We start from the raw sequence: 26,024 nt of genomic DNA, 5'->3' as shown, positions 1-26,024 counted from the left end.
TTGCAGGCGCGTGATACACGATTCAAGGCGGTTTGGGAACCCTTAGTACGTCACCTCTGCTCTATAGAATACACGCGACATATGCCCCCTAGACTCCGCGCGCTACACCTCTTCGAGGATGCCATTGTTCCTGCAGACCCGGCCAGGCTGTGTCCTTGATTACTATGCACACTATAGATGATGCTAATGCTACCACACACGGCTCCCTACACTTCACACATCACCAGGCTGCGCGTATCCATCACCCTCTCTCTTTCTCTGCCTACCCTCAGGCTCCTTCGTCCTTCCTACTTCCTTCTCTCCCACTTGCCGCTCTGGCCCTCGTCTCTCTACGAGACAGTTGTGCCCTGTTGGGCAGTTTACGACAGCTGGGCTAGTTTCACGCCCTACGCCTTCCTCGCAAAAGCGGATACACTCTCACGTGTGACAATTTTCTGTGATATGCCCCCTTAAGCCACGCGGCCGGCCCTCCTTGGAGGGTTGTAGGCATGGCGCTGTGTCGAAACCCCTTCCCCATTCACGCTGGCACTACAACACGAGAGTTATCATCTACGCGGCCGGCCTCGGCATGAGGTTGTAGGCTTAACGCTGTGTTAAAAAATAAAATAGATTTGAATAAAAAAAAAAAAAATACACATATGCCAGAAAATGGGCTGTAGCCCAGGCTTCGGCATTATATAAAAATCATGCGGGATGGGATGAGGATTCTCCTCACCATAAAATCCAGTTAAAAACACAACCAACTGCTCAGAGGCAGTATCCAGTTAAGCAAGAAGCTAAAAAACAGGTCAGGGAAATCTTAGATCAACTTGAATACCAAGGGGCGATTGAAACATGCACCTCATCCATGAACAATCCTTTGTTTCCTGTCTCCAAAGCAGACAATGCATATCGTCTAGTTTTGGATTACAGACATTTAAACTCTTGTTGCAAAACTTTTGCAGTACAAAATTCACACAGTGCAGCACTAATGAATAACATTGTGCGTAAAAAATATAAAACTACATTAGATATTTCAAACGGCTTCCTCTGTCAAAACATTGCACCTGAAAGCAGGCACTTGACCGCTTTCTCAATTATGGGGACACAACGTCACTTCTGTTGTCTCCCCCGGGGATTCAAGAATAGTCCAGGGTTACTTTCAGCCAGAGTAACAGAGTTACTACAAACATATGATTATGAGGCATTATCTTATGTCGATGACATCTATCTAACAGACGATGACTTGGACAGGCACTTGAACAGAGTGAATACCATAATACTTGGCTTTGCATCTGAAGGGTATAAATTCAATTTAAAAAAAAAAATCAATAATTGCCCATCTCAACGTCCTATTTTTAGGATACGAACTTTCAAGTGAAGGCAAAAGCATGGCAGCGACCTTTTTAGAAAAGTTTGCGCTGCTCCAACCTCCAAAAACGCTGAAAAACGTAGTCAATTCTAGGTTTCCTGAATTTTGGAAGAACGTACATTCTAAATTACGCAGAAAGGGTTAAACCTCTCTACGAATTAATAAAACCTGATTTCAAAACAACTAATTGGACTCAAAAACACACAGAAATGTTGCGTTCAGTGCAAACAGACATGTTCGCAACAACACATTTACAGACACGCGTAAACGTACGCAACCTTGTAATCAGAATAATCCCAGGAAGATGCGGATTCTCGTACTTAACCTTTAGTGAAGGTGAAAAAGTACCAATTGCTTACAAATCACACTTGTACACACAAGCTGAAATGAAATTCACTTCTACAGAAAAATTCTTACAGCGGTTCAAACTGCAGTAGCAAAAGAGCTCTCGCACAGGGTAAACTTCTAATGGTCGTTACTCCTGTACCTGCCTTAGAAGCAGTGACAAAAGCAAGCATTCCTAATGCAAAGGCTTTACATCAGAGATGGATACAATGGGTTAACTCTCTTGCTGCAACAGACGTTGAATATGTTTTTGATCCCTATTTAAAAACACAAGAATTTTTACAATACGAACAAGAATGTCCTCTTCCCACTGAGATTCTGCCTCTAGAACAGTACGAAGGTATAATTTATACAGACGATCAGCACTTGGGGGTAAACAAGCTTATAGTGCTGCGTGCGCGATTGTTAAAGGTCGCTGGCGCGATGGTAAATTCCAACTTATGGTCACGAAAACTCAATCTCTAGGAGACAGCTCAGCGAGCTGAACTACCGGCATTCAAGATGGCATTCAAGATGGCGCTTGAAAATACCGATTGCGAATTCCCCGCACTCATAGTGTGTGATTCGTATTACTGCGTTCAATCTTACAATGAATATTTGCATAACTGGGTTCAAAACGGTTTCAAAGATGCAAAAGGTGGCACAATCAAGCATAATTTGCTTTGGGAAAAGGTAGTTCTATTGCAGAAAGAACTACAAAAGACTCACGTGATCCATACACTGAGTCATCAGCGTGATGGCGTTCACGTTGCAGGGAATTCATTGGCTGATGAAGCCGCGAAGGCAGCTGTGCAAACGGCTTCGGTAAATGCAATCACTCGTTAAAAAACATAGACAGCGAAATAACGCAAGCTGTCACTGTTTTAATAAAAGACAGTGGTAAAACACTTCCAAAAGGCTTTCCACTTAAGTACTCATATAGAACTGATGCAAATAATGTTCCTTTTGCTCATATCCCTGGAGTGGGGGGATAGAGTAATTCCAAACATGGAACACAGATTAGGACTAACCTTAGCAGCACATGAAGGGCTTGCCTCTGCACACGCAGGTGTTTCTGCCACAGTGTCATTATTAAAACAAAGATACTGGTGGCCGCGCATGAGGAAACAGACCAGAAACTATGTTTTGGAATATGAAATCTGCCAAAAGATGAAGGTTACAACCGTGAAAAGCCCGGCACAGACGCCCCTTCTAATTTCAGATAAACCATTAGCATGTGTTTACGTGGACCACTGTGGTCCCTTACAAAGGGATGGCAACTATAAATATATCATGGTCGCAGTGGATTCATGCTCCAGATTCATTTGGATGTGGCCTCAGCGCTCGGCTGACGCCCGAACTGTTATAAAAGATTTGCGAGTCTTTATCGGCACGATACATTCTGACCAGGGTCCTGCGTTTAGCTCTCGAGCCTACAAAGAGGCCATGGCTAATCTGGGCGTTGCATTGCGGTACTCAAGTCTATTCCATCTTGAGGGAAATTCGGTAGTGGAAAGAAAAAAACGAGACATAAAGCAATCTGTAACAGCTAGGGTATTAGGTTTGGGTGACGGGTGGGTAAAACATCTAATAAGTGTCTAACGTAGTTTAAACAATCTGCCAAGAAATCCTCTGGGTGGAATCACTCCATTTGAAATCCTTTTTGGTACTAGAATGATTGTCGAAGACCTCGATCTGCATACTTCAGTGGTAGAACAAAAACCCTTTGATATCAAAGACCGTTTGGCTGTTTTACAGGACTTAAACGAAACAAGAAGAAGTCTAAGCAACACATTACAGAAGCCAACGACCACTGAAGATAAACCACCTGTCCCAGCAAGGCCTGTCTGGATTCCAAAGATTGGGGATCTAGTCAGAGAAAAGATCGCGGATAAGAGGGAATTTGGGCCTTCTTACAGAAAACCAGTACCTGTCCTAGCAATCCACGGATCAAGAACAGTGTTACTGCCGCCCCTTGCTGGAAGAAAGGAGAACCGGTTTGTGTCCATCGTTCTGGTAAAACCACATTATGTGGTCGATAATAAGTAGTAGGCCGAGTGGACTCCAAAGATGTAGCAGAAGACCAAATCTTGCTACTATCCAAGAGGTTCAAACTGAGAGACTCATCACCTTTGAAGAATCTTCAGTAAGAAAAGAAGGACTATGCAACAAAGCCATGGAACTTGTGCCTCTTGAGACCCAAATAACAGTTCGTCAAGACAATCCTGTCTAAAATGATATAGCCTCTGACTACACAAATACGACAAGGGACCAAGCAGCTAATAGCGATTTCAAGTAATCCGGATGCAATACCAACAATTGACAGAACTGCCTCTGGCTATTTCATCAACATTGATACGTTTTCTGAGGATCCAAGTGAGCCAGAAACAACGCCAGCAAATAAAACTTTTAAAGACCAAGTAAAAGAACTTTTTCAGCAACTACAAAAGACTTATCTGGTTTCACCATGGGTTGAATTTTTGGATTGCGTTAGGTGTACTTTTTCTCCTACTGTGGCTCATTCTTGTTTTAAGTTTGGGAAAGCTGATAGATGGAAAATATAGTAAAATGGACGCAGCAAGTAAGAACATCAATTTGCTCCTGAAGCCTCACAAATCATCTCATCGTGAACAAAGAGACCTATTATCAGTGAACATCACAGCCGTTCCTATACCTGGTGGTATAGCATGGGACAGAACTGATTATGCCACGGGCAAGCACACATATAAAATTAACTACCCACCCGAGCTCACCATAAAAAACGCCAAACGCTTCAAACACAACTTCCTGAAGGCCCACCCTGAAACCCCTTTCGTGGACACCTACTTCTCACTGAGCAATGGAGCCAAGAGCACCAATATCATCTTCTACACTATACGTAGAGCACAATAGAGAAAAGCGCTCCTCTCCTTACTCACTATCTCCACCACCAGGAAATCCGCTCATGGCCTAACACTTTCTATCACACCATCCCAACTCTTCCCAGGCCGAGCTACCATCACTATCTACAACAACGGGATCATCCTATTTCAATCCAGACAGGAACCTTGACCTACTCGAAAACTTGTTCCCCACTTTCAAAGAACATATCTCCAACCGTCGGACCTCCAATCCTAGCATCTCTGACTACACAACACCCCCTACCCCTAATCGCCTATCTGCCCCCACCCTCAACCATTCTAACCTAGCACAGCATCAGAACGTCACGCACCTCTCCCCTCCCCCTCCCCCTCCCCTCTCCCCCGGCACGATAGTCATGCACCCACCCGCTGTAGCTACTTCACACCCCCCAATCACAGGCGTAGATCACTTCCCTTCATACATTCTCTACACCCCCACTCCCCCTACCTCCCACCTTAACACCTCCCTCACACTTCCTACTAGTCGCTCAGAACTCCCCACCTCCCTTAACTTAACTCCCCCTCCCCGCAACAGGACCATCTCCCATCCTATCTCCCCCCCCACTCTCAGTCCCCACTACCCCACTCTCCCAACTAGTCTCTCAGAACGCACCACCCCCCTTCCCTTAAGTCCTCCTCCTCTCAACAGGACCCTCCCCATCCCATCTCCCCCCTTTCTCAGTCCCCACTACCTTACCTGCACCCCCACCATCCCTAGCCTGCACTCATCCCCCAACTCGCCTACGCCGCCTCCCACCGACGCCCTCACTCATACCACCAACCTCCACCCTACTTCATCCACACCCTTCGCCCCCAAACTCTCTCACCTTACGAATAACAACCCACATACTAATACCACAGAGCCAGGCACTAACGCCAGCGCACCCCTCCCCCCCACTCTAGTACCCTGTTCAATCATTCACCCTCGGTTCCCATCCCCAACACCATCCCCAGTCCCACACTGGACAAGATTATGTCCACCCTCCTCCAAGTCAGAGATCTTCACACCATCAAAGAACTTCTCTTCATACACCCCAGACACCCCCCACCCACCACCACTTCCCCGCCCAACAAGTCACCCACCCTCCCCACTGACCCTCTCACTCAATACTCCCCACATTGGACCTCTATCCCCGGTCGCAATCACACCAACCGCCCCAGACGTGCCCTCAATCCCCTTTTGGACCACGACATACACACCCTCCTCCGCTCACATGTCCCAGTTCCCCTAAACCACACAACCACCACACACCTTTCCATACCCACGATTCACTCAAACCCCCTTAGGCCCCCCACACAAAACAACAGAAGCTCCGTCCCCAATAACCTTAGAAAAGTCCCCCTCTCTCTAGAACCCTCTACCACCCTTTTCACTCCCCGACTCAAATGCATACTACTCAACTGCAGATCGGCCCCTAGACACTCCTCCGACATCGCGGATCTCATCATAACAATGGACCTTGACCTAGCCATTCTGACCGAAACCTGGCTTACTGAATCTTCTACACTTATAATGGACATTCTAGTCCCCCCAACTACCACATCATTAGACTTGACAGGACCGGCAAGATGGGCGGGGGAATCGCATGCATTTTTAGGAGCAACCTCTCTGTTACTAAAGTCACTTCCCCTTCCCTCACCTCCTGTGAACTCATCTGCCTCGATGTCATCAGCGAGGGCAAACCTGTATGCTCTCTACATGTCATCTACCACCCACCAGGGGACAACCTCACCTTCACCCAAAAACTCAAGGACACGATCTCAACCAATTCCGGACGGCAGAACACTCAAATCTACCTGGGTGACTTCAATCTCCACTGGAACGATCACAATGACGCGGTGGTGAATAGTCTTAAAACTTTCCTCAACGCGCTTGACCTCACCCAAATCTGCAACAGCCCGACCCATGACAAAGGCTCTATCCTCGACCTTATTATCGCCAAAGAGGACTCCACCCAACTGGGGGCAATCCAACCCTGTGACTGGTCAGACCACCACATTCTTCATCAACGAAAAAGTTAAACTTAACCTGGCTCAACCCACCAAATCCAAGATTTGGAAAAGGGACCTGAAGAAACTCAACCCCAACTCCTTACCTTCCCACAGCTGCAATCTCCTCCTTCCCCCTACCAGCGCCTCGGACGTACAATCTCTGACCAACCTCTACCTCAACTCTATGACCTCAATAATCAATGAAGCCACCCCCCTGCAACTGAAGAGAGTCTCCACCAAGAACTCTAACCCATGGTATGATGGTAGACTCAACGAAGATAGGCGTGCCATGCGAATGGCAGAGCGCACCTGGCGATCAGACCCCTCAGCACTGCACCTTAAAACTCTTAAGAAAAAGAGAAACGCCTACTTTAGGAAAATCAAGCGCTCAAAATCAGATTTCTTCAGCCTCCAGCTCGATCAAGCAAAAAAACGACCAAGAAAACTGTTTGAACTAGTCAAAACTCAAACCAAGGAACAACCTCTACAATCAAATAGCACAACAGGCGATATACCATCCTGTGAAGACTTCTCTGCTTTCTTTGAGCTAAAGACTGATAACATAAGAAGCGATCTCCTCTACCTGCTAATGCTGTAAAAGACTTCCTCCCCCTGCTCCTCCCACTTTGGACTAAAATCATTAACAGTTCCCTTCAACAAGGACTCATCCCTGACTCCCTCAAGGTGGGACAAGTCACGCTTATACTCAAGAAACCTACAGCTGACCCTGCTGACCTAAACAATTACCGCCCTATCACCAATATCCCCACCCTGGCCAAACTGCTGGAAAAATGCGTACAACTCCAACTGACAAAACACATCGATCAGTTTGACCTCCTTAACCCTCATCAATCAGGCTTCTGAGCAAGACACAGTACGTAAACGGCTATGACACACATAATTGATGACGCCCTCCAAATCCTAGATCATAACAACACCTGCCTCATCATCCTACTTGATCTCTCCTCAGCATTTGACACTGTCAAACATGAGAATCTACTTGAGCTGTTAAACACCAGAATGGGTCTATCTGGGACTGTTCTCAAGTGATTCACTTCCTTTCTACATAACTGGTCTCAAAAGTTCAAGATCAACAACGTGTTATCCCCATCTGTGCCCGTTACATTAGGCGTCCCACAAGGATCTTCCCTATCCCCAACTTTGTTCAATCTAGTCATGGAACCACTCACCACCTTGTTACAAGCATCTAATGTACACTTTCACATGTACGCCGATGACACTCAACTCTATCTCAAACTACAATCCCCGGAAGACATCAAACTTCTGAACTCTACGCTCAGAAACACCCAATCATGGTTGGCCGATAATCACCTCAAACTAAATGCTCTGAAAACTGAGTTCCTTCTGATCTCACCTCCTGCGAAAATCTCCACCACCCAAACCTCGCTCAAGCACCTAACTGCACTCAATGTCCAACCCACTATCGTGGACTCCGCAAAATCCTTAGGCATCACACTTGACGCCAATCTCAACATGCAGCAGCATATCAGCAAAGCAACTAAGGGAGCTAATTTCCAAATCAACACTTTGAGGAAACTTAAACCCTTCCTCCCAGCTAAGGACTTCCAAACTGCAGTACAAGCCCTAGTCATCCCACGCATAGACTACGGAATCGTCGCTCTCTGCGGACTCCCCCTATTAAAAACCGCACCCCTAAGAGCCTCCTTGAACGCTGCAGCGAGACTTATCACTGGATCAAAAAAACATTCGCATATTTCCCCTGACTTAAAATCCCTGAACTGGCTGCCTTTTGAAGGCAGGATACAGCTGAAAATCGCTTGTATGACTCACATGGCTGTACACCACAAGTCACCCAACTACCTCACTCAAAAGCTGACTATATCAGGGGGTTCGAGATCCACTAGAAGCACAAAAAATCTCCTCCTGAAACCGCGAAGATTCCGGAAGGAAAAAACATACAAACGCTCCTTCTCTGGAATGGCACCCAGGATCTGGAATGCACTCCCTCCCAAAACCAGGCTTATCTCCTCCACTGCATTTTTTTAAGAAAGAAGTAAAAGCCATCCTTATGGCTAAATTCACTTGAACTCTTTTTTGGATGTATCGAAGACATTGCACCGACTTTGTATTATTTGTTTATCTGATTGTCTAATTGTACTTTTTAGGGCTCGGCTAGTAACGCGCTGAAAGCGCGTTCTCGCCGAGAACTATTGTCGGCGTCTCAGCAGTCTGAGACGCCGAAGTGAGACAAGACCTGGCCGCGCGCAGCGTTTCCCCATAGGATAACGTTGTGCGCGTGGCCAGGTCTTGTCTCCACAGTGCTAATGCAGCCCGGATCGCGACACGCGCCTGCTGGAATGCAGGGGGAGTCTGCATACCAGCGCGCGGCGCGTGAGCTTTTTTTTGTAGTAGCAGCGTTGCCTTATTTTCAATGTTTTATATTTCTCTCTTTCGACTCTCTGCTCAGTCTTCTCCAACAGGAGAGAGCATACCTTTATTTTGCTAACATTTGTCACAGAGCTCTGCCTTTCTATATGACATGGAGAGATTCAGCTTCCTGCCTACATGCAGAGTGTGGACACGAGGCTCATAACACACTCATTATTTTCAGTTCGGACACTGTCAAAATTATAATCTGTCATCAGAGTATCGGCAGAAGTCAAAAGCTACAACTCAACCATAACTTGTGAATGTCATTGTTTTTTGGGGTTTAATTCATAACCATTGTTGTGCTTTAACTCTAAAAAAAAAAAAAGACTTTATATAATTTTCAAAATAATTATATACAAAAAAGTACCATTAAATGGGTTAAGGCACATTAAATAGTGTTATCAGTGGACGGTGAGCATTCAATGTTGTATAGTACAGAAACAGCATTCTGTCCTGCATTTCAGCTGTGGTTACAGATAGATAACAGTACAGCATTATCGTTGGAGTTCTGCAAGCATTTCATGTTGTTGTGAGGCTCGCATGTATTTACGGTGGTGTTGTTGTCCTGTGCTAGAAGGGAGTCCCGCAGTGACTGCCAGATATCCTTAGGTCTGGAGGTGGGAGGCTGGAGTGTAGAATAGATTTTGCTCATAGAAATGCAAGTGACTAAGCTGGTTATCCAAGCCTAAACTGTCGGGCTGATGTTGTTACTCCAATGTAGCACTATCTCCCATTTACCGAGTAATAGTGCAATGGCCCGTGTCTGCGCACCAATTTTGGAATGTTTGCCACAAAGCCTAAAGAGCGTTAGGAAGGGGTCAGGGAGGAGTGCAATGTCAATCATCAGTGAGAGGTGTTCGAATATAGTGCTCCAATATTGACTAATATGTGGGCAGGACCATGTGAGGTGAGCAAAGTCAGCATCAGGTGGGTTACATTTCGGAAAGTTGGAGGATCTGTCAGGGTCTATTTTGGCGATCGTCGTGGGGGTGACTTTGCCCTTTGCAAGAAATTAAAATGAAGCCGCTTATGTCGGTGATGTGCAGATATAAGTTTGGTGTGCTCACAGCAATAGTGCAATACTTTATCCAGCCGGCAGCCGCCGCATTATAAATAGGTCCAGTTGTGTGGCTTGTGTAAACCGTATAAAATCTGTTTGAGAGATGATATGACCATATACTTAATGCACAGACCCCGTGGAATCCCACCGGGGCCCCCTGTGCTGGCAGGATCTGCCATTACTAATCACAGGCCTCGGAAACCATCGGATTTAGCAGTGGCACAATAACAAACAGCTGTGCAACGAAGACACGACGGTCAAACCACTGCCATGCACACACAGACACCACCACTGCTATGCACACACAGACACCACCACTCCCGTGCACACACAGACACCACCACTCCCGTGCACACACGGACACCACCACTCCCGTGCACACACGGACACCACCACTGCCGTGCACACACGGACACCACCACTGCCGTGCACACACGGACACCACCACTGCCGTGCACACACGGACACCACCACTGCCATGCACACACACAGACTCGCGTCTCCCGCTTCGCGGGAGGCGCAGCGTGAGCACACAGAAGTGCAAGGACGCACCTGCAGACAGCGGGAGGACTCGGGAGGCGGCGGCCACACCCCCTTGCTACCGGGGGAGAACAAATCAGACCTCGCGTCTCCCGCTTCGCGGGAGGCGCAGCGTGAGCACACAGAAGTGCAAGGACGCACCTGCAGCCAGCGGGAGGACTCGGGAGGCGGCGGCCACACCCCCTTGCTACCGGAGCCTACTTAAGTCAGCCCTCATCTCCGGCCACGCGGGACGCGCGGGCGGGCGCCGGGCTAAGCCCGGGCAAAGGGCGGGCCCTCTGTGGCCCTCAGAGGCCTAAGGAGGACGGGACGGGCCATACCACTGGCATTTTCTTTTAAGAGATACTGGGGTTTTTCTTCATTTTTATACTATTGACTTACTGTGGCGACCCGCTTTATATCATGTCATTGTGGGAGGAGCTGAACGCCCTGTGTGGAACCAAATACGTCCCGGACATATTACCCACTATAAGTACGCTCACCAATGATGGTGTTATGGCCACCCTGCAGAACTCACCTCTTCACTGTAAATACCGATCCCCAGCAAACGTACTCCCGGGAGGGCCCAACACAAAATGGAAGTATGGGGATGACGTTGGTAAAGAGAAGCAAGCCATATTCCAAAACCCATGCCCCAGCCCCTCTCTACTCCACACCAATTTAACCACAGTATCGGGGGATATGGTGCGTGGAGAAGTAAAAAATGTTTCATCACCCCTCCAACCAACCTTATTGGCACAGCTTGAGAACCTACTAACATCTCTCATATCACCATTGGTGGCCAAAATAAACGACCTGGGAGACAGGTTATCTGGTATGGAACTGACAATTAAAACGCATATTTTAAGCACCAAACCGGTACCATCAGACCCTCCTATTCCCCTCACTATCTCGGTAAAACCAAAGCATACACAAACTTCACCGTCTACAACCGGCTTCAAACGGCCCAAAATACGTCCGTTAATAAATCGTATTGAGGCTAAACCAGAACTCGAACCTGTTAGAATGCCTCGAATCAACTTACCCCCTGAAGCCGCCCCCTACGTGACTGTAGTCTCTGGGATTCTACCACTAAACCATGGAAATCACGAAACACGTCAAGACCTGCTTAATAAGGTCATGCCCTGGTTACAGACCAATAGACCTCTGCCTCCTGACTTAGATGGGGGGATTCTAAGCGTTAGGAGGGTGGGGTGGTTGGGTGCAATGCCAAAAGCCATCCCTGGGGACTTGGTGCTAATTAAATTCAAGCATAGGGGAATAGTCCCTTATTTAAGATCATGCAAGCAGCAAGAGGGGGATGGCCCAATTCGCTTTTGGGATTTATACGACTTCTATCCAAGCATCCCACCCATCCAGTCACCAAGAACGGCAGTGAAGAAGTATAATGTTTGGGGAGGGGGACTCTGTGCGCCTAATCCCCGTAGTTCTGTTTTGCAGCCCCTAACCGATCTGAACCCCTGTTGAAACTCTGTACTTTCCGAGCACTATTCAGAAATAACTGCTGACAGAGTCCTGCTTTGTGTCTTTTTTTTTGTTTTTTTGTTTTCATATTGATTGATTAGCTGAACCATTTTATCAATTTAATCTTGTTTTTTTTATAAGTGACATGTAATGTAACATGGATGTATTTTATTTGTGTTTTGCTGCTGCTTTTATGATTTTTAATCAAAAATCGAATAAAGCTAATTCTGATTCACACAGACACCACAATTGGCATGCACACACAGACACCACCACTGCCATGCACACACGGACACCACCACTGCCGTGCACACATGGACACCACCACTGCCATGCACACACACAGACACCACAATTGGTATGCACACACAGACACCACCACTGCCATGCACACACGGACACCACCACTGCCGTGCACACACGGACACCACCACTGCCATGCACACACGGACACCACCACTCCCATGCACACACGGACACCACCACTGCCATGCACACACGGACACCACCCGTGCTTAATTTGTGGGGAAAAAAATGCCAGGGCTTTCAGTTGTAAAAAATTAAGTGAAAGGGCACTCGTCAGGAGGCTACTGTAGTTTGCCATACACATTACGCGACTTTGAGCTATTGGCATTGTAAATGACAATGACTTTTATTTATGTCTTGGTTTTTAAAACATAAATAAAAGACCTTGTCATTTACAATGTCAAGACCTTAAACTCGTGTTCATTTACAATGCTAATAGCTCTAACTTTTGCAATGCCGAGACCGTTGCATTGTAAATGCTTGTTGTTTATCTGATTGCTATCCTATTTTGCTACTCACCTACTACTATTTTGTACCCAAAAGTTTGTTTAATCACTCCCTTGTAACATACAGTGTAGGAAAACTGTGCCTCGAATGGCTACAACAATCTACACTTACAGAGGCTAAACAATACTTAACTTTACTTAAAGATGACGTTGATTTGAGAGACTTCTTACTAGGGCCTCGTAAACCACGTCAAACGTTTCATACACACCAGTATTTACGCTGCTTATAATGAAGCATGGAAAATCACGCAAATGGAAACTGCAGAATGAATACGAGAAATTGATCGTATTAATTTAGAGAAAGCTCTCTCTGTAGTTGATAATGGGTTAACAACTCTGTCATCCAGAATGTATTCTTTGGACAGCATTGTACCCTCTGCCATAGACATAATGGAACAGGACTTGCTCATGTTACATAATGGACAATCTCAATTGCGTTCTATAATGCTGCTAGGCTGGATGTTACAAAATCTTCGTTCAGGCTACGTGCCTTGGCGTCTAATCAACACCACGTCATTGTTTACTGGATTTAACCTTACACATAAACAAATCTCTTCGGCACAGAGGGGACCAGACTATACAGTGCTGAGCATAGAAAAACTGGAAAGATTACCATTGACGGTTTCTGAGAAATCTGCCATAGAATGGATAATACATGGCACCATTACGTTGCCAGCACGATTTTCCAGTTTCAGTATTGCTTGAAACACATACCAGCAGGCTGTATGAAAGGTTGGGTAAAGAATACATAAAGTCAACCTAGGATTTACCATACACACACAAATGTTGGAGTGGGAGAAAATAAGTATTTCTTAGTGGTAAAAGTGGTGAGAGCCATTCTTTTACAAAACACTGTGCCACTGACCTCGTCCAAAGAGACGTGTGATCTGCAAGTCGCAAGGTCCTCTGCAGAGATACGTGCCCTATTATCAACCAATTGCCCAATACATGTCGTAGAAATGTTAGGGCGTATCTTAAACATGTCTGATACCAGTGGTATTGTACATGTATTTAAGACAGTTTTTTTGGGACTGTTAGCACCTTTTGAAGCAGTCCTATGCATATTTCCAAACTTTGTGCACCCGGTGTTTGGCGGACGGCCTCTCGTTTTGGTACTCGCAGCAGGAATATTATTTTTGCTACTTCTGCTTCGATATGGCAAGCCAATCCACCAGCGACACCCAGATCACCATGGAGAACACCCTTCTGGCGATGAGGTGTCGTGAGCGCATAATTCAAATTTAGGGCTTGGCTCATTTAAGAGATCTGAATACCACATGGTTTCCATCATTCAAACCAATCTGGCAAGATTGCATCTTACCTGTTCTACGATGCCTGCTATGTGGGGAAGAATACGTGCTAGACATCTGTCTAACACTTCCATCAGCACTGCCAACGTATGTTGACGCTTTGCTTGGTTCGGTAAAGGCTCATGCATTGGGTTGTCCCCAACGGCTGCCAATCCTGATGACGGCATTCATGGAGGTCTCACCAGCACAAACAGCTGACAGTGAGATACGTGGACCAAAAGGCACACAGGTACCATCTACTGCGAAGATTGCTATGTGACTGAAGCATGACGGCGAAGCTTCTCATCTGTGTACGATTGATCTGCTTAACGAGGTAGCCCAACTTTCACCTACTGAGGTAGACTTTTTCTTTGTCAGCTTAGAAGATTTGATGTTTTCTCCTAACAACGAGAATGAATTTTGAAATTAGCACACAGCGTTCTATGAACTCTGAATTCGACCTTCGTTTTTCAAAACAAAAACTCTGACTTTAGAACTCTATTTCTCTACGATTTGCCTTTCCCAAATTGAAAAAGAAATTGGGGGCACCAAGTAATCTGCTTAAAGTAGAACTATTCTTAGAGAACAAGAATTCTGCGAACACTTCCAAGAGACAATATTTGATCTTGTCCACAACCAAAACAGTTTATATATTCTGTCATGGAATGGTCTCGACCTTTCTTCTGTATTTCAGAGCCATTTCATAAATGTTATTTAATGACTCATTCTGATAAGCTGTTTTCCAATATCACACTACATGCTTTGAATGAAAATATTGCTTTTTTAAATGCGTACAGCACAAATGCTCCTCTTTCGTGTACAACCATTTTAAATGCATTTTATGTACTTTGGGTGGGATTGTAAACACGTGCTTTAGATATGTTTTGATTAGTATTTAGTAATATCGAACATAATCAAGTGGAGTGGGTGTTGTATGGCGTTTTAGGACCCTAGTGTAATTTTCCCGATTCATGCCCTTATATAGGCATAGAAATCATACCTATATTTAGACATAGCCCATGCAGTCCTAATACAGGCATGGCTACTTCCACTAGTTCCAAAAAGCCACATTGATTTCTTGGAAAACTCTGCTTCAGCAGTCAGGGACATCCCCTTTCTTGAATTTTGATTTGTCCTAGAAATCATGGCGTTTTCAAAGAACTACCATTCCCTTGGGGTTCTTTGGTGACGTTATTATGTCCGACTTTACGTCAAACCAGGCACCTTCAAGGTATAAATATGCCCACACTTGCCCAAGCAAACACACGGTGGTTTGGAGCAGCTCAACTACCTACTTGCCTGATGCTGCTCGCTACAGCAAGTGCCGAAGGAAGCCTACCCTCCAGCTGACGCACTGAGAGAAACGCTGTCTTTTCTCTTGCCGAGAAATCCAGCTCCAGTGTTTCCAAGCTCCCCTTGCGGGGTGTTGAGAAATCGAGTCCGAGACAGAGATACCAGACCTCTTTCATTCTAAACCAAGGTACGGAGCGGATTAGACCCCAAGAGAAATCTTGGATAGATTCTTGGCAAAGAATACTAAACCTATGCTACATCACACTTACTTCTTCCCTCGTACAAGACATAGGTTAGGTACATTGGGGTAGGCATATTTTAGAAGCACCAGTTGAGTACTTTTAGTCTTTGTTATTTATTTATGTAATTCATGGCTTAGAAACCATACCATGCCTTTACAGTATTATTTTATAATACTCTTCTTGCTGTACGCATTATACTTTACAGCCAGTATTACAATTGTAGCAGTCCATTTCTTTTGCATGAGAAAGAAGACCGTTCAATAAATACTTTTATTGAAGACGCTCGTCTCTCTATTTCTCTGCACCTCTGATGAAACGAAGCATGCACGATTGAGTAAAATATCTATCTATTGTTTCCACGACTCTGAAGATACGTTTTATCTTGGGGAAACAAAGTTGTCATGTTTATGCGGTTGTCAGAAACTAATTCTTTCTTGTTTATTCGAGAAAGTTTCTAGTGACCTCTGAGTTAGCTGGCACTCGCAATTAAGTCTAATATATTCAATAGAGACCTAGTCGACCTAAGTCCTACGTCACATCTATAGGATATATTCTTCCAATGCACAGAGCCTATTGGGAATATAGGAATTACACTACACCCCGGTTGCGTGCGTGGTCGGTGGGTGTCACGGCCGTTCCTAGTTTTGTCGGCCACCAGGAGTCGTCCCGGGCTTAAGGGGTGGAGCAGAGGATGAGGATCTCTGTCTTGTCAGAGTTCAGCTTCAGTCGACTGCTCCTCATCCATTCGGCGACAGCCTTCATTCCTTCGTGGAGGTTGGTTTTGGCAGTGAGAGGGTCTTTGGTGAGGGAGAGGATCAGTTGGGTGTCGTCAGCGTAGGAGATGATGTTGAGGTCGTGCAGTCGGGCGAGGGGTGCCATGTAGATGTTGAACAGCGTCGGGCTGAGGGAAGAGCCCTGGGGTACGCCGCAGAGGATTTCAGTGGCATTGGAGCGGAAGGGGGGACGCTCTGAGTTCTGCCAGGGAGAAAGGATGTGGTCCAGTCCAGGCCTTCGAAGGCGGCTGACAGTTCCAGGAGGAGGAGGGCTGCTGTTTCTCCGTTGTCAAGCAGGGTACATATGTCATCGGTGGCGGCAATGAGGGTGGTTTCAGTGCTGTGGTTGCTGCGGAACCACGACTGGGACAGGTTCAGGATGCGATTTTCCTCAAGGTAGCGGGTCAGTTGTTTGTTGACGATTTTCTTGGTGACCTTCGCCGGGAAGGGGAGCAGGGAGATAGGTCGGAAGTTCTTGAGGTCCTTGGGGTCAGCCTTGGGTTTTTTGAGTAAGGCGTTGATCTTTGCGTGCTTCCAGCTTTCCGGGAAGGTTGCTGTCTCGAAGGAGATGTTGATTACTTTCCGAAGATGGGGTGCAATGGCTGTGCAGGCTTTGTTGAAGATGTGGTGAGGGCATCGGTCTAACGGAGATCCAGAGTGGATGGTGTTCATGATCTCGCTGGTGTCCTCGTCGTTGATGCTGGTCCAGGAGAGCAGGCGGTTGGTGCAGGTAATGGTCGTGGGGGTGGTAGTTGTCTGGGTGGTCATGGCGTTGAAGCTGTCGTAGATGTCTGATCTTGCGGTGGAAGAAGGTGACCAGCGAGCCGCACAGATCTTGTGATGGTGGGATGTCGTTGGTGTTAGAGCTGGGGTTGGAGAGTTTCTTTGCGATGTTGAAGAGCTCTTTGCTGTTGTGTGCGTTATCATCTAGGCCGTCTTTGAATGAGGCCCTCTTGGCGGCTCCGATGAGTTGATGGTGTCTGCGGGTGGCGTTCTTGTAGGCTGCGTAGCTGTCCGGTGTTAGTTCGCGGGGCCAGTTCTTCTCCAGTTTTCGGCATGTCCGTTTGGAGGCCTGGAGTTTTTCGGTAAACCAGGTGGCTTTCTTGCTGGTGTGGCTGTTGGAGGGTGTCTTGAGTGGGGCAAGGGTGTTGGTGCAGATGTCGATCTATTGTCTGAATTTGTGGGGCAGCTGTGTCGGGGTCAGTGGAGTCGGCGGGTGGGCTCTGGGCGAGGGTGGTGGTGGTTAGCTGGTCTTCGGTGACTTTGCTCCAGCAGCGTCGAGGCATCTGTTGGGTGCGGTGGTGCGCTTCCTGAAGGTGAAGTGGATGCAGTGGTGGTCGGTCCAGTGGGGTTCGGTGGTGTGGTTGAAGGAGACGTGGAGGCTTGGGGTGAAGATGGGGTCGAGCGTGTGGCCGGCGGCGTGGGTGGGTGTTGTCACGAGCTGTCCAAGTCCTATGTTGGCGAGGTTGTCGATCAGGGTGGTTGAGTTGGGGTCGTTGTTGTTCTCGAGGTGGAAGTTCAGGTCCCCGAGGAGGATGTAGTCCATGGAGGCGAGGGCATGTGTGCTGATGGAGTCGGCAATGGAGTAGCTGAACTGTGGTCAGGATCCGGGGAGTCTGTAGGCAAGGGTTTCACTGAGGGTGGTGTTGGGATCGCCGTGGATCTGGAAGTGCATATGTTCGGCGGTGCTGAGGTTGTCGTCGGTGCTGCTTGAGACTCTGAGGGTGTTCCTGTGGACAATGGCGATTCCTCCTCCTGCGCCATTGGTACGGTCCCTGCGGGTGATCTTGTACCCTTCCGGGATGGCAATGGCGATGTCGGGAGCTGAGGTGGGATTCAACCAGGACTCCGTCAGGAAGGCGACGTCTGGGGAGGTAGAGTCGAGAAGGTCCCAGAGTTCCATGGCGTGTTTGCGGGTGGAGCCGGTGTTGAGGAGGATGCATCGGAGGTAGTTGGGTTCTTTGGATGGCGATTTGGCGGGCCGGGTGGTGGTGAAGCTGCAGTTCCGGCAGGTGAAGGGTCCTTGGGTGCGCTTCTGGGTGGCCCGGTAGTAGGTGTGTGCTTGTCCGGAGTGGAGTACGTGGAGGGTGCTGGCGTCGTAGCGGACATGGGTGTTGTGGTGTTTGTGGGATCCAGGGGTTCTGGCGCTGGACGCGGTTCAGGCGCAGACGGGCTTGCCTTAGGCGCGCCAGCGGCGCAGCCGCCATATACGGGGAGGTGGGAGGGAGGTGCAGTTGGGAGGCCAATGGATGACGAGAGGGGCGGGGCCGCAGCAGCAAGATCCGGGAATGGGCAGAAGCGGCAAGGGGAACAGTGCGGAGACAAAAAGAGAAGAATGCTATAATCGTAGAGCAACAAAAAACCGGGCACAGTACAGAGGCAAAACACAGCACAATTATCCCAAACTAAAAATGAGCAGAGCCTACGGCGGGCTTAGAATCCTGGTCACAGCTGAAGCAGCTGGGCTGGGGGCACTGGCGCAGACAGGTGGAGCTGTGCGGTGTGGGGAGCAACCTGCCTGGAGGCAGGGTTAAGGGTCGCTCTCACTGCCGCGCAGTGGCCGTCATAAATAGGTAGGTGGGAGGGAGGTCCAGCTGGGAGGCAGGAGCGGGGAGGCCACTGGAAGAAGAGGGGGGCGGGGCCGCAGGGGACGCAGTGGCGAGAACCGGGAATGGGCAGAAGCGGCGAGAGGAAAAACAGGAGGCAAAAAGGGGGAACAGTGACGGGACAAAAAAAGAATGCTACAATTGTAGAGCAACTAAAAAACGGGCACAGGACAGAGGCATAAGCTCGGTGTGTGCACTTCGATTTTTCGTGCTCCTGAAGGGACCACGGACAGGGAACATCTACACCCACACGCACACACACATACACATATAAACATACACGAGTTCTCGAGCATATGAAAATCTCAAGACGAATTAACAGTCACAGCACCTTACTACGAATATTAATGTTTCTTCTAGCCTCTTCAACATAAAGTACCTGGTCCTGTTCTCATCCTTAATTTTATATTTCCACTTTGTGGCATTTGAACCAGGGCCTGATTTTCATAAGAAGAGACATTCAGAATGTGAGAGCGAGTTTATCCTGGATGTGCTGGTAATACTGCTAACAGAAGTGAAAGAACCTGGCGGGGCAGTTCCTTTGTGCATAGTATTTCTCAGGCAGGCACCCTTTGCACGCAAGGGAAAATGACGTGCAGCAGTTTCTGAAAATATGGCACCTGGGGATATTTTTACGCAAGGAACTAGAGGTTCTTTCAGCAATGGGAGATGGAGGGCGAAAGAGTGGATGGTGTGTGTGTGTGTGTGTGTGTGTGTGTGTGTGTGTGTTGGGAGTGGGAAAGGGAGGGAGGTTGAGGGTTTAAAAGAATTCTACATAAAAATAGCTTTTCAGTTATAGTGCAATATTATTCTCGCTCTGGTTGGATCATGTAGTGACAAGTCTTTCTGTAAACTGATCCAGTTACGCTCTCCATTTCAACATAAGATGTGAAAAGGCGTATTCAAACAAAAGGTACAATGGAGAAGATCAAATTAGAAAATACACAGGTAATCCGAAATCCGACACTTACAGACAAGAGCTGCAGTCTCTACGAAGCCTCTAAACTTACAGTCGTCAACAAGGTATTTTTATACACAAAGAACTTTAAGCACCAAGCGTTTTTCCAATGTGCTCAGGGCCGGATAGGTCTTTTATTCCACTGGGCATTTCTACGGTGGGCTGGAGCCCTTGGAGGCCAGTTTTTGACGCATTATTAGATATGAAACATACTTATGTACTCCAAACATATCACATGGCTTACCACGAACAACGCTCCTCCAGCTCCTCTGCGCAGAGGTGTGTTATGCAGGTACCGGGCATTTCGCACCTACAAAATATTAAAAAGAAATTATATAGCAATGAACAATGTTTTTTTCTTTTTTAAATCACAGTAACAAAAATACTACAATGGCAAGAGGATGGTACTTTGTAAATTTAAAATTATTTAAGGCAACTTGCAGGGCTTTAGTGAGTTTAATCTAGGAATTATTTTTCGTATAATGGTCTTCTTATGGTAGGACATCATATTGGGACCATTTTGCAAAAATATTCTGATGTATTCCTAACTAAGTAACTTCAAATTTACATATAGCCCTGTTTCAGAAACCACATACCAATAGTATATATGCTTACTATATTGTATGACGTCGCAGTCTACCCACATGTAACGTTCGGTTTAAATTAAAAGGCCAGGTGTGTATATAATGTTGAAATCTGGCATTTTTTTTACATATCTTGAAAAGCATTGGCGCCTGGTCTGGTATTTAAAGGCACATTAGAATTAAGTGGGGTTCGGACAGAAGGGTGGAGTCACTTCCATGGAATTAATATGGACTGCCCCCTCTTGACAAGAGAGGTTATTCTCCTGCCTCTGAAAAAGGGTAGTTGGAAAGTTGGTCCAATTGGCACACAAGACTCGATATACGGTCTAATCTTAGATGGGAGAGTCGGGGGTGAAGGGACTGCTCTGGAGTAGTTAAATATTTATCAACAATTATTCGCACATCTGTATTCTTTGTCAAGCTTGCACTATTTCCTTCACAAATTTGGAATATTTGAAGCTTCTCGTCTCCAGAAGACAATGCAGCCAGCTAAAAATGCAGTGCGGTTCCAAATAAGTCAATTTTTGACAAAGTCAATAGGTCCTGCAATTAGAATACAAGAGCACAACATAGAGGGTGATGGGGAGAAGCACAAGCAAAACAGCAACACAAAGTGCACTAGGAGAGCAGTACAATAGGGTAACAGCTGGAACAAGAAATGCACTCATCAAGTGCTTCACCAAGAAGTGCAGTCTATTGGTAGAATGCTTGTTTGTGAAATTGTAGAATGTTTGTTTGTGACCTACGAAGGCACAGCTGGTAGCTTGGGGCTGTTTCTCTCAGGGGCATGAGAGTGTTGTCTTTAGTTTGTGACTGCTCGTATGAGCAGTGTGAGAGCAGTTAGCAGGAGATACTGACAGCGGGTGACTGCTAGTCTGTGAAGGGCATGAGCACTGTCTTTGGTAGGAGACTGCTACTCTGAGGAGTGGGAGTGTTGTCAATAGTGTGCATCTGCTAGATGGGTATGAGTAATGTTGGGTTGTGTGAGAATCCTACCCTGTGAAGGGTTTCAGACTGCTGTTGGTTGATTGTGGTGCTCATCTGTGAGGGGTGTGAGAGTGGTTATGGTTCCATTTGTGACTCCTTGTCTGAAAGGGATGGGATAATGGTGTTGGTATGTAAGACTGCTTAGTGTGAGGCGTCTGTGAGTGCTATCATTAACACCAGCCTGCTACTTAACAAGGGTCTTCCGGTGACAAGGCATCCTATCCTATTAATTAATGATAAGGCAATGGAGAACGCTGAACTTCAAAGCACTGTGGACACACAGCATGTCACAGAAACGAAGAAAGGCTGGCTTCACACCGCAGACATTCACTCCCTTGTAGAAGAAATTACATTCCAGAAATAGATGCCACCATAATAACGGAGAATGCGCTAATCGCCCTATGGACAGGGGAAAAAAACACAACTATGCATGTAAAATGACGTGCTGGTCACCATGGTAACAGATAAATGCACATCATCCAGAGAGCTACCTTATAAATAGGACATAGTGCCCAGGGGTGCACCCGCATAGGGAGCAACCAAGAAGGGAAACAAATACACGTGATTACCCTCGCAACGAGCGCTAAGTTCGTGAAAACAAAGAATGCTACCTCTGCTCGGAGCCAATTCTTTGCTCTATAGTGCGGACATAAAATCGAAGTCTCAAGAAACAGTATACCAGAAATGGGAGTCTTCCTAACAATGAAGAACGCTCTGATACTTCTGCTGAGATAAACTAGGAGAGAAACAGGTGTGACCCCAGCATGGGCAGGAGAAACTGTCCCAACATGCTCAGACACAAGCGAGTAGACCGAAAATTAGAACACCCCCCACTTTCTCCTGCACCTCTGATGGCACCTACCAAGCAAAGCAAGTGAGTCCAACTCTTCCTAAAATATCTCCCTTGTTTATTCCATCCAAGCATCTATCCATTCACACTTTCACCCTTCCATTCACCTGCTGATATCCACTGTTTCACAGTTACAATGTCATCCATCTATTAATTCGCTCATCCATCATTCAATCTTTACCCATTTTATCTAGCTATCCACCCACTCTGACACCCATCTATTCTGCCATCTAATCTATCCTCTCTGCCATCAATTGGTCTGTCCATCCATCTATCTATCCATTGCCATCCATCTAATCTATCCATTGCCATCCATCCATCTATCCATTCATCCCCGCATCCATCATCCAATCGGCCATCCATCCATTGACATTCACCCACTCTTCCGTCCATCCCCACCCAACAAACCATCCACTATGCCATTTACCATTCCATCCGTTTGGCCATCCACTCTGCCATCCATTCAATCGCATTTCTACCTACTCATTTATCCATCTTTCCCTTTACTCTGTCATTAATTCAAGTATCCATCCAACTATCTGCCCCTTCACTAGGTCATCATTTCACCTGTCCATCCACCTATCCATTCACTCATCCTTTCACCCACTCATTCATCGATCCACGCTAATTACTCATCCGCCCACTCATCCATACACCCAATACTCCATACATCTATCCCTATTCTATTTACCCAACTTTTATTCTTCCTTGCTCCTGCGTAGTCTTTTATTGATGCTGTATTTCTTCATAGCAGTATCTATCAGCTTTTGTCTGCCGAGTTACAGACAGAAGCGGCCCATAAAGAATCCCACCCTACCGAAGTTGCTAAAGCAGGAGGTTCAGGACACCCCTGGTTCGACATCTGGAAGTACTGAATAAACAAATGGGCCGAGCTTAAAACAATATTTAGCAGGGTATAGAACAATGTACACTCCCTGTTCACAGCCAGTTAGCATGTGCTGCAACACTAAGCGCCTCATGGGAATGCAAATAAAAATTACAAGAGAGCTTCAAATCAACTTTTATAAAAGTCCTTTTGAGGCTCCCTCGGTCTTCTTTATAAGCAAGGAACCCTGCGCTCTAGGCAAGTGTTGCAGGGAATCCAACTACAGAGATGGTGGATGTGCAGGCCATATTGTCTTGTACTGCAACATTTATATAGCAGCATATAGCGCTTACTAACCCTATCGGGGCGCGGAAGCGTTTGCCTATATGGTTAGCACGCTACACTATGTTGGGTGCACGGTTGGAAGTGTGTTGCCTTTATGTTGATCCTGTGTGGGAAATGTTTCCATGTGCTGCATGGTGACCACTAGGTGTGGTTATCATGTTATGATCTTTAGTGAGCTAAAGGGATACATATGTGAATGTATGCACTGGTTGGCATTACAAACAAATGATCACCAGAAGACTTGGTATTGTTAGGTTGTAGGAGTAGGACTTAAATAAGAGGTTGTGACCTTAAAAAACAAGTGTAAGCAATTTGCAAAAATATAATAAAGGAATTAATGAAAACATGAATGTGACTTGGATTAGGCTCTGCTCAGATACGAGGCATGTGGACTATGGAACAGAAGGAGAGTCATTCGACAGTAAAAAGAAGAGTCAATAATTAGACGTTCTAAGTCAAAGTCAGTTATTCATGCAAGGTTTTTAGGAATACTGTGGAGGCTTTTTGATATTGCATTCAAAACTAAAGAAAAACCTTCATGTGTTGCAATATCAATGTAGGCTGTGAAAACACCAGCATGCGCGCACATACTAACATCATCACCAGGCACACAGAATTTCAAATACGTTTAATTTCCCCATACAATCGGGTGGAAGGAGACCATAAGACAGAAATATATTTTAAATGTTTTTGCTGGAGATTCTCCTACCTTTTTCCCCTCTGATTATCAGGGTGGGATAAAGGAGAACAGAATGTGTTTTAGTGATTTTTTTTTTTTAAGTAATACCTCTCAGGGCAGACAGCACTGGGGCTTTCTGCAAACTGGAGCACCCACAACACAGGCATAATGAAATGTAAGATCTATCATCTGGCCGTCATCAAGGCTTCCTGTAGCAGTAATCAGACACACAAAAGGAATGGCCTTGCCTAGAAACTTCCTTACCTCAGTAATAGTAAATGCAGTTCCAACTCTCACACTCGCGATCTTCCAAACCTGCAGTTTTCAGGACAAACAAATAATCAGAAGCTCCTTCTTAAGAATGCTTATATTGAATTTCTAAGGGAGGGGGGCATGTCTCCATTCTTTCTTGCTTCAGGGCCTGATCTCTGCTTCCACACCCTCCGCCTCCTTCGTAAGACCTTCAAATGGATCCCCCTCGAACACCGAAAGACAGTCACTCACGCCTTGGTCACCAGCAGACTCGACTACGGCAACGCACTCTTCGCCGGAATAAACAAAAACCTCATCCGCAAGCTACAGAACATCCAGAACGCCGCCGCAAGACTGGTCCTCAACCTGCCAAAACACTGCCACATATCCCAGCACCTGCGCACACTGGCTCCTCGTCCTTCTGTGACACCCGCCCGCTCCCCCCTCGCTCTCGCCCGCCGCTGCGTCCCCGCCCCCCTGGTTACCCATTCGCCGCCCCGCTCCCGCCTCCCAGGTGCTCCTCTCTCCCTCTTCCCCTCATATGGAGGCCGCACAGCGGCTGCGGCGCCGACGAGCCACAGGCAAGCCCGTCTGCGCCCGTCCAGGCCTGGACCGTACCCAGTGCCAGGACTCCTGGCTCCCGCCGAAACCCGACTGAGATACGACCCCGCCGCCCTCTACGTACTCAACACCGGCCGACCACCCTCCTGCTACTGAGCCACCCCGAAGCACACCCACGGACCCTTCACCTGCCAAGCCTGCAAATTCACCTGCACCCCACCCTCCGGACCAAGCAACGACAACAACCACCTCAAGTGCATCCTACTCAACACCCGCTCCGTCCACAAACACGCCGTAGAACTCTGGTACCTCCTCGATACAACAGCACCGGATATCGCCTTCCTCACGGAAACCTGGATGAACGCCTCCTCAGCCCAGACATCGCCATAGCCATCCCGGACGGCTACAAGATCACCCGTAAGGACCGCGTCAACCAAACCGGAGGAGGAATCGCCATCATCTACAGGAACACCATCAGCGTCACGACCAACACCGAAGACACCCTCACCACCACCGAACACCTACACTTCCAGATCCACACCGACCCCAAGACCACCCTCCGAGGAACCCTCATCTACAGACCCCCGGGCCCGCGCACACACTTCAGCGAAACCATCGCCGACTTCATCAGCCCTCATGCCCTCGCCACATCAGAATACATCCTCCTAGGGGACCTGAATTTCCACCTGGAGAACAATAACGACAACACCACCACCCTGCTCGACAACCTCGCCAACCTCGGACTCAAGCAACTGGTCAACACCCCCACCCACTACGCCGGCCACATGCTCGACCCCATCTTCTCCGCCAGCAACCACGTCTTCTTCAGCCACTCCACCGGAATACATTGGACCGAGCACCAACTGCATCCATTTGACCTTTAAGAAAACTACATCCCATCACCGCCCGCGACAGATGCCTCGC

At 47.1% G+C, this 26,024-nt stretch overlaps 1 protein-coding gene across 1 annotated transcript in view; it reads right to left on the bottom strand.

The window, feature by feature from the left end:
* The window catches only part of NDUFV2 (NADH:ubiquinone oxidoreductase core subunit V2), a 175,465-nt gene that overhangs the window by 114,065 nt on the left and 35,376 nt on the right, over positions 1-26,024 (bottom strand). The window contains exon 2 of the mRNA XM_078688131.1: positions 20,261-20,326. Coding sequence (XP_078544257.1) covers positions 20,261-20,326 — 66 coding nt within the window. The remainder of the gene's footprint in view (positions 1-20,260; positions 20,327-26,024) is intronic.

This window comes from Lissotriton helveticus, chromosome 4_1, assembly GCF_964261635.1.
Source record: "Lissotriton helveticus chromosome 4_1, aLisHel1.1, whole genome shotgun sequence".
Taxonomy (NCBI): domain Eukaryota; kingdom Metazoa; phylum Chordata; class Amphibia; order Caudata; family Salamandridae; genus Lissotriton; species Lissotriton helveticus.
The sequence above is the reverse complement of the archived record's forward strand: the minus strand, read 5'-3'. Positions and strand labels throughout refer to the sequence as shown.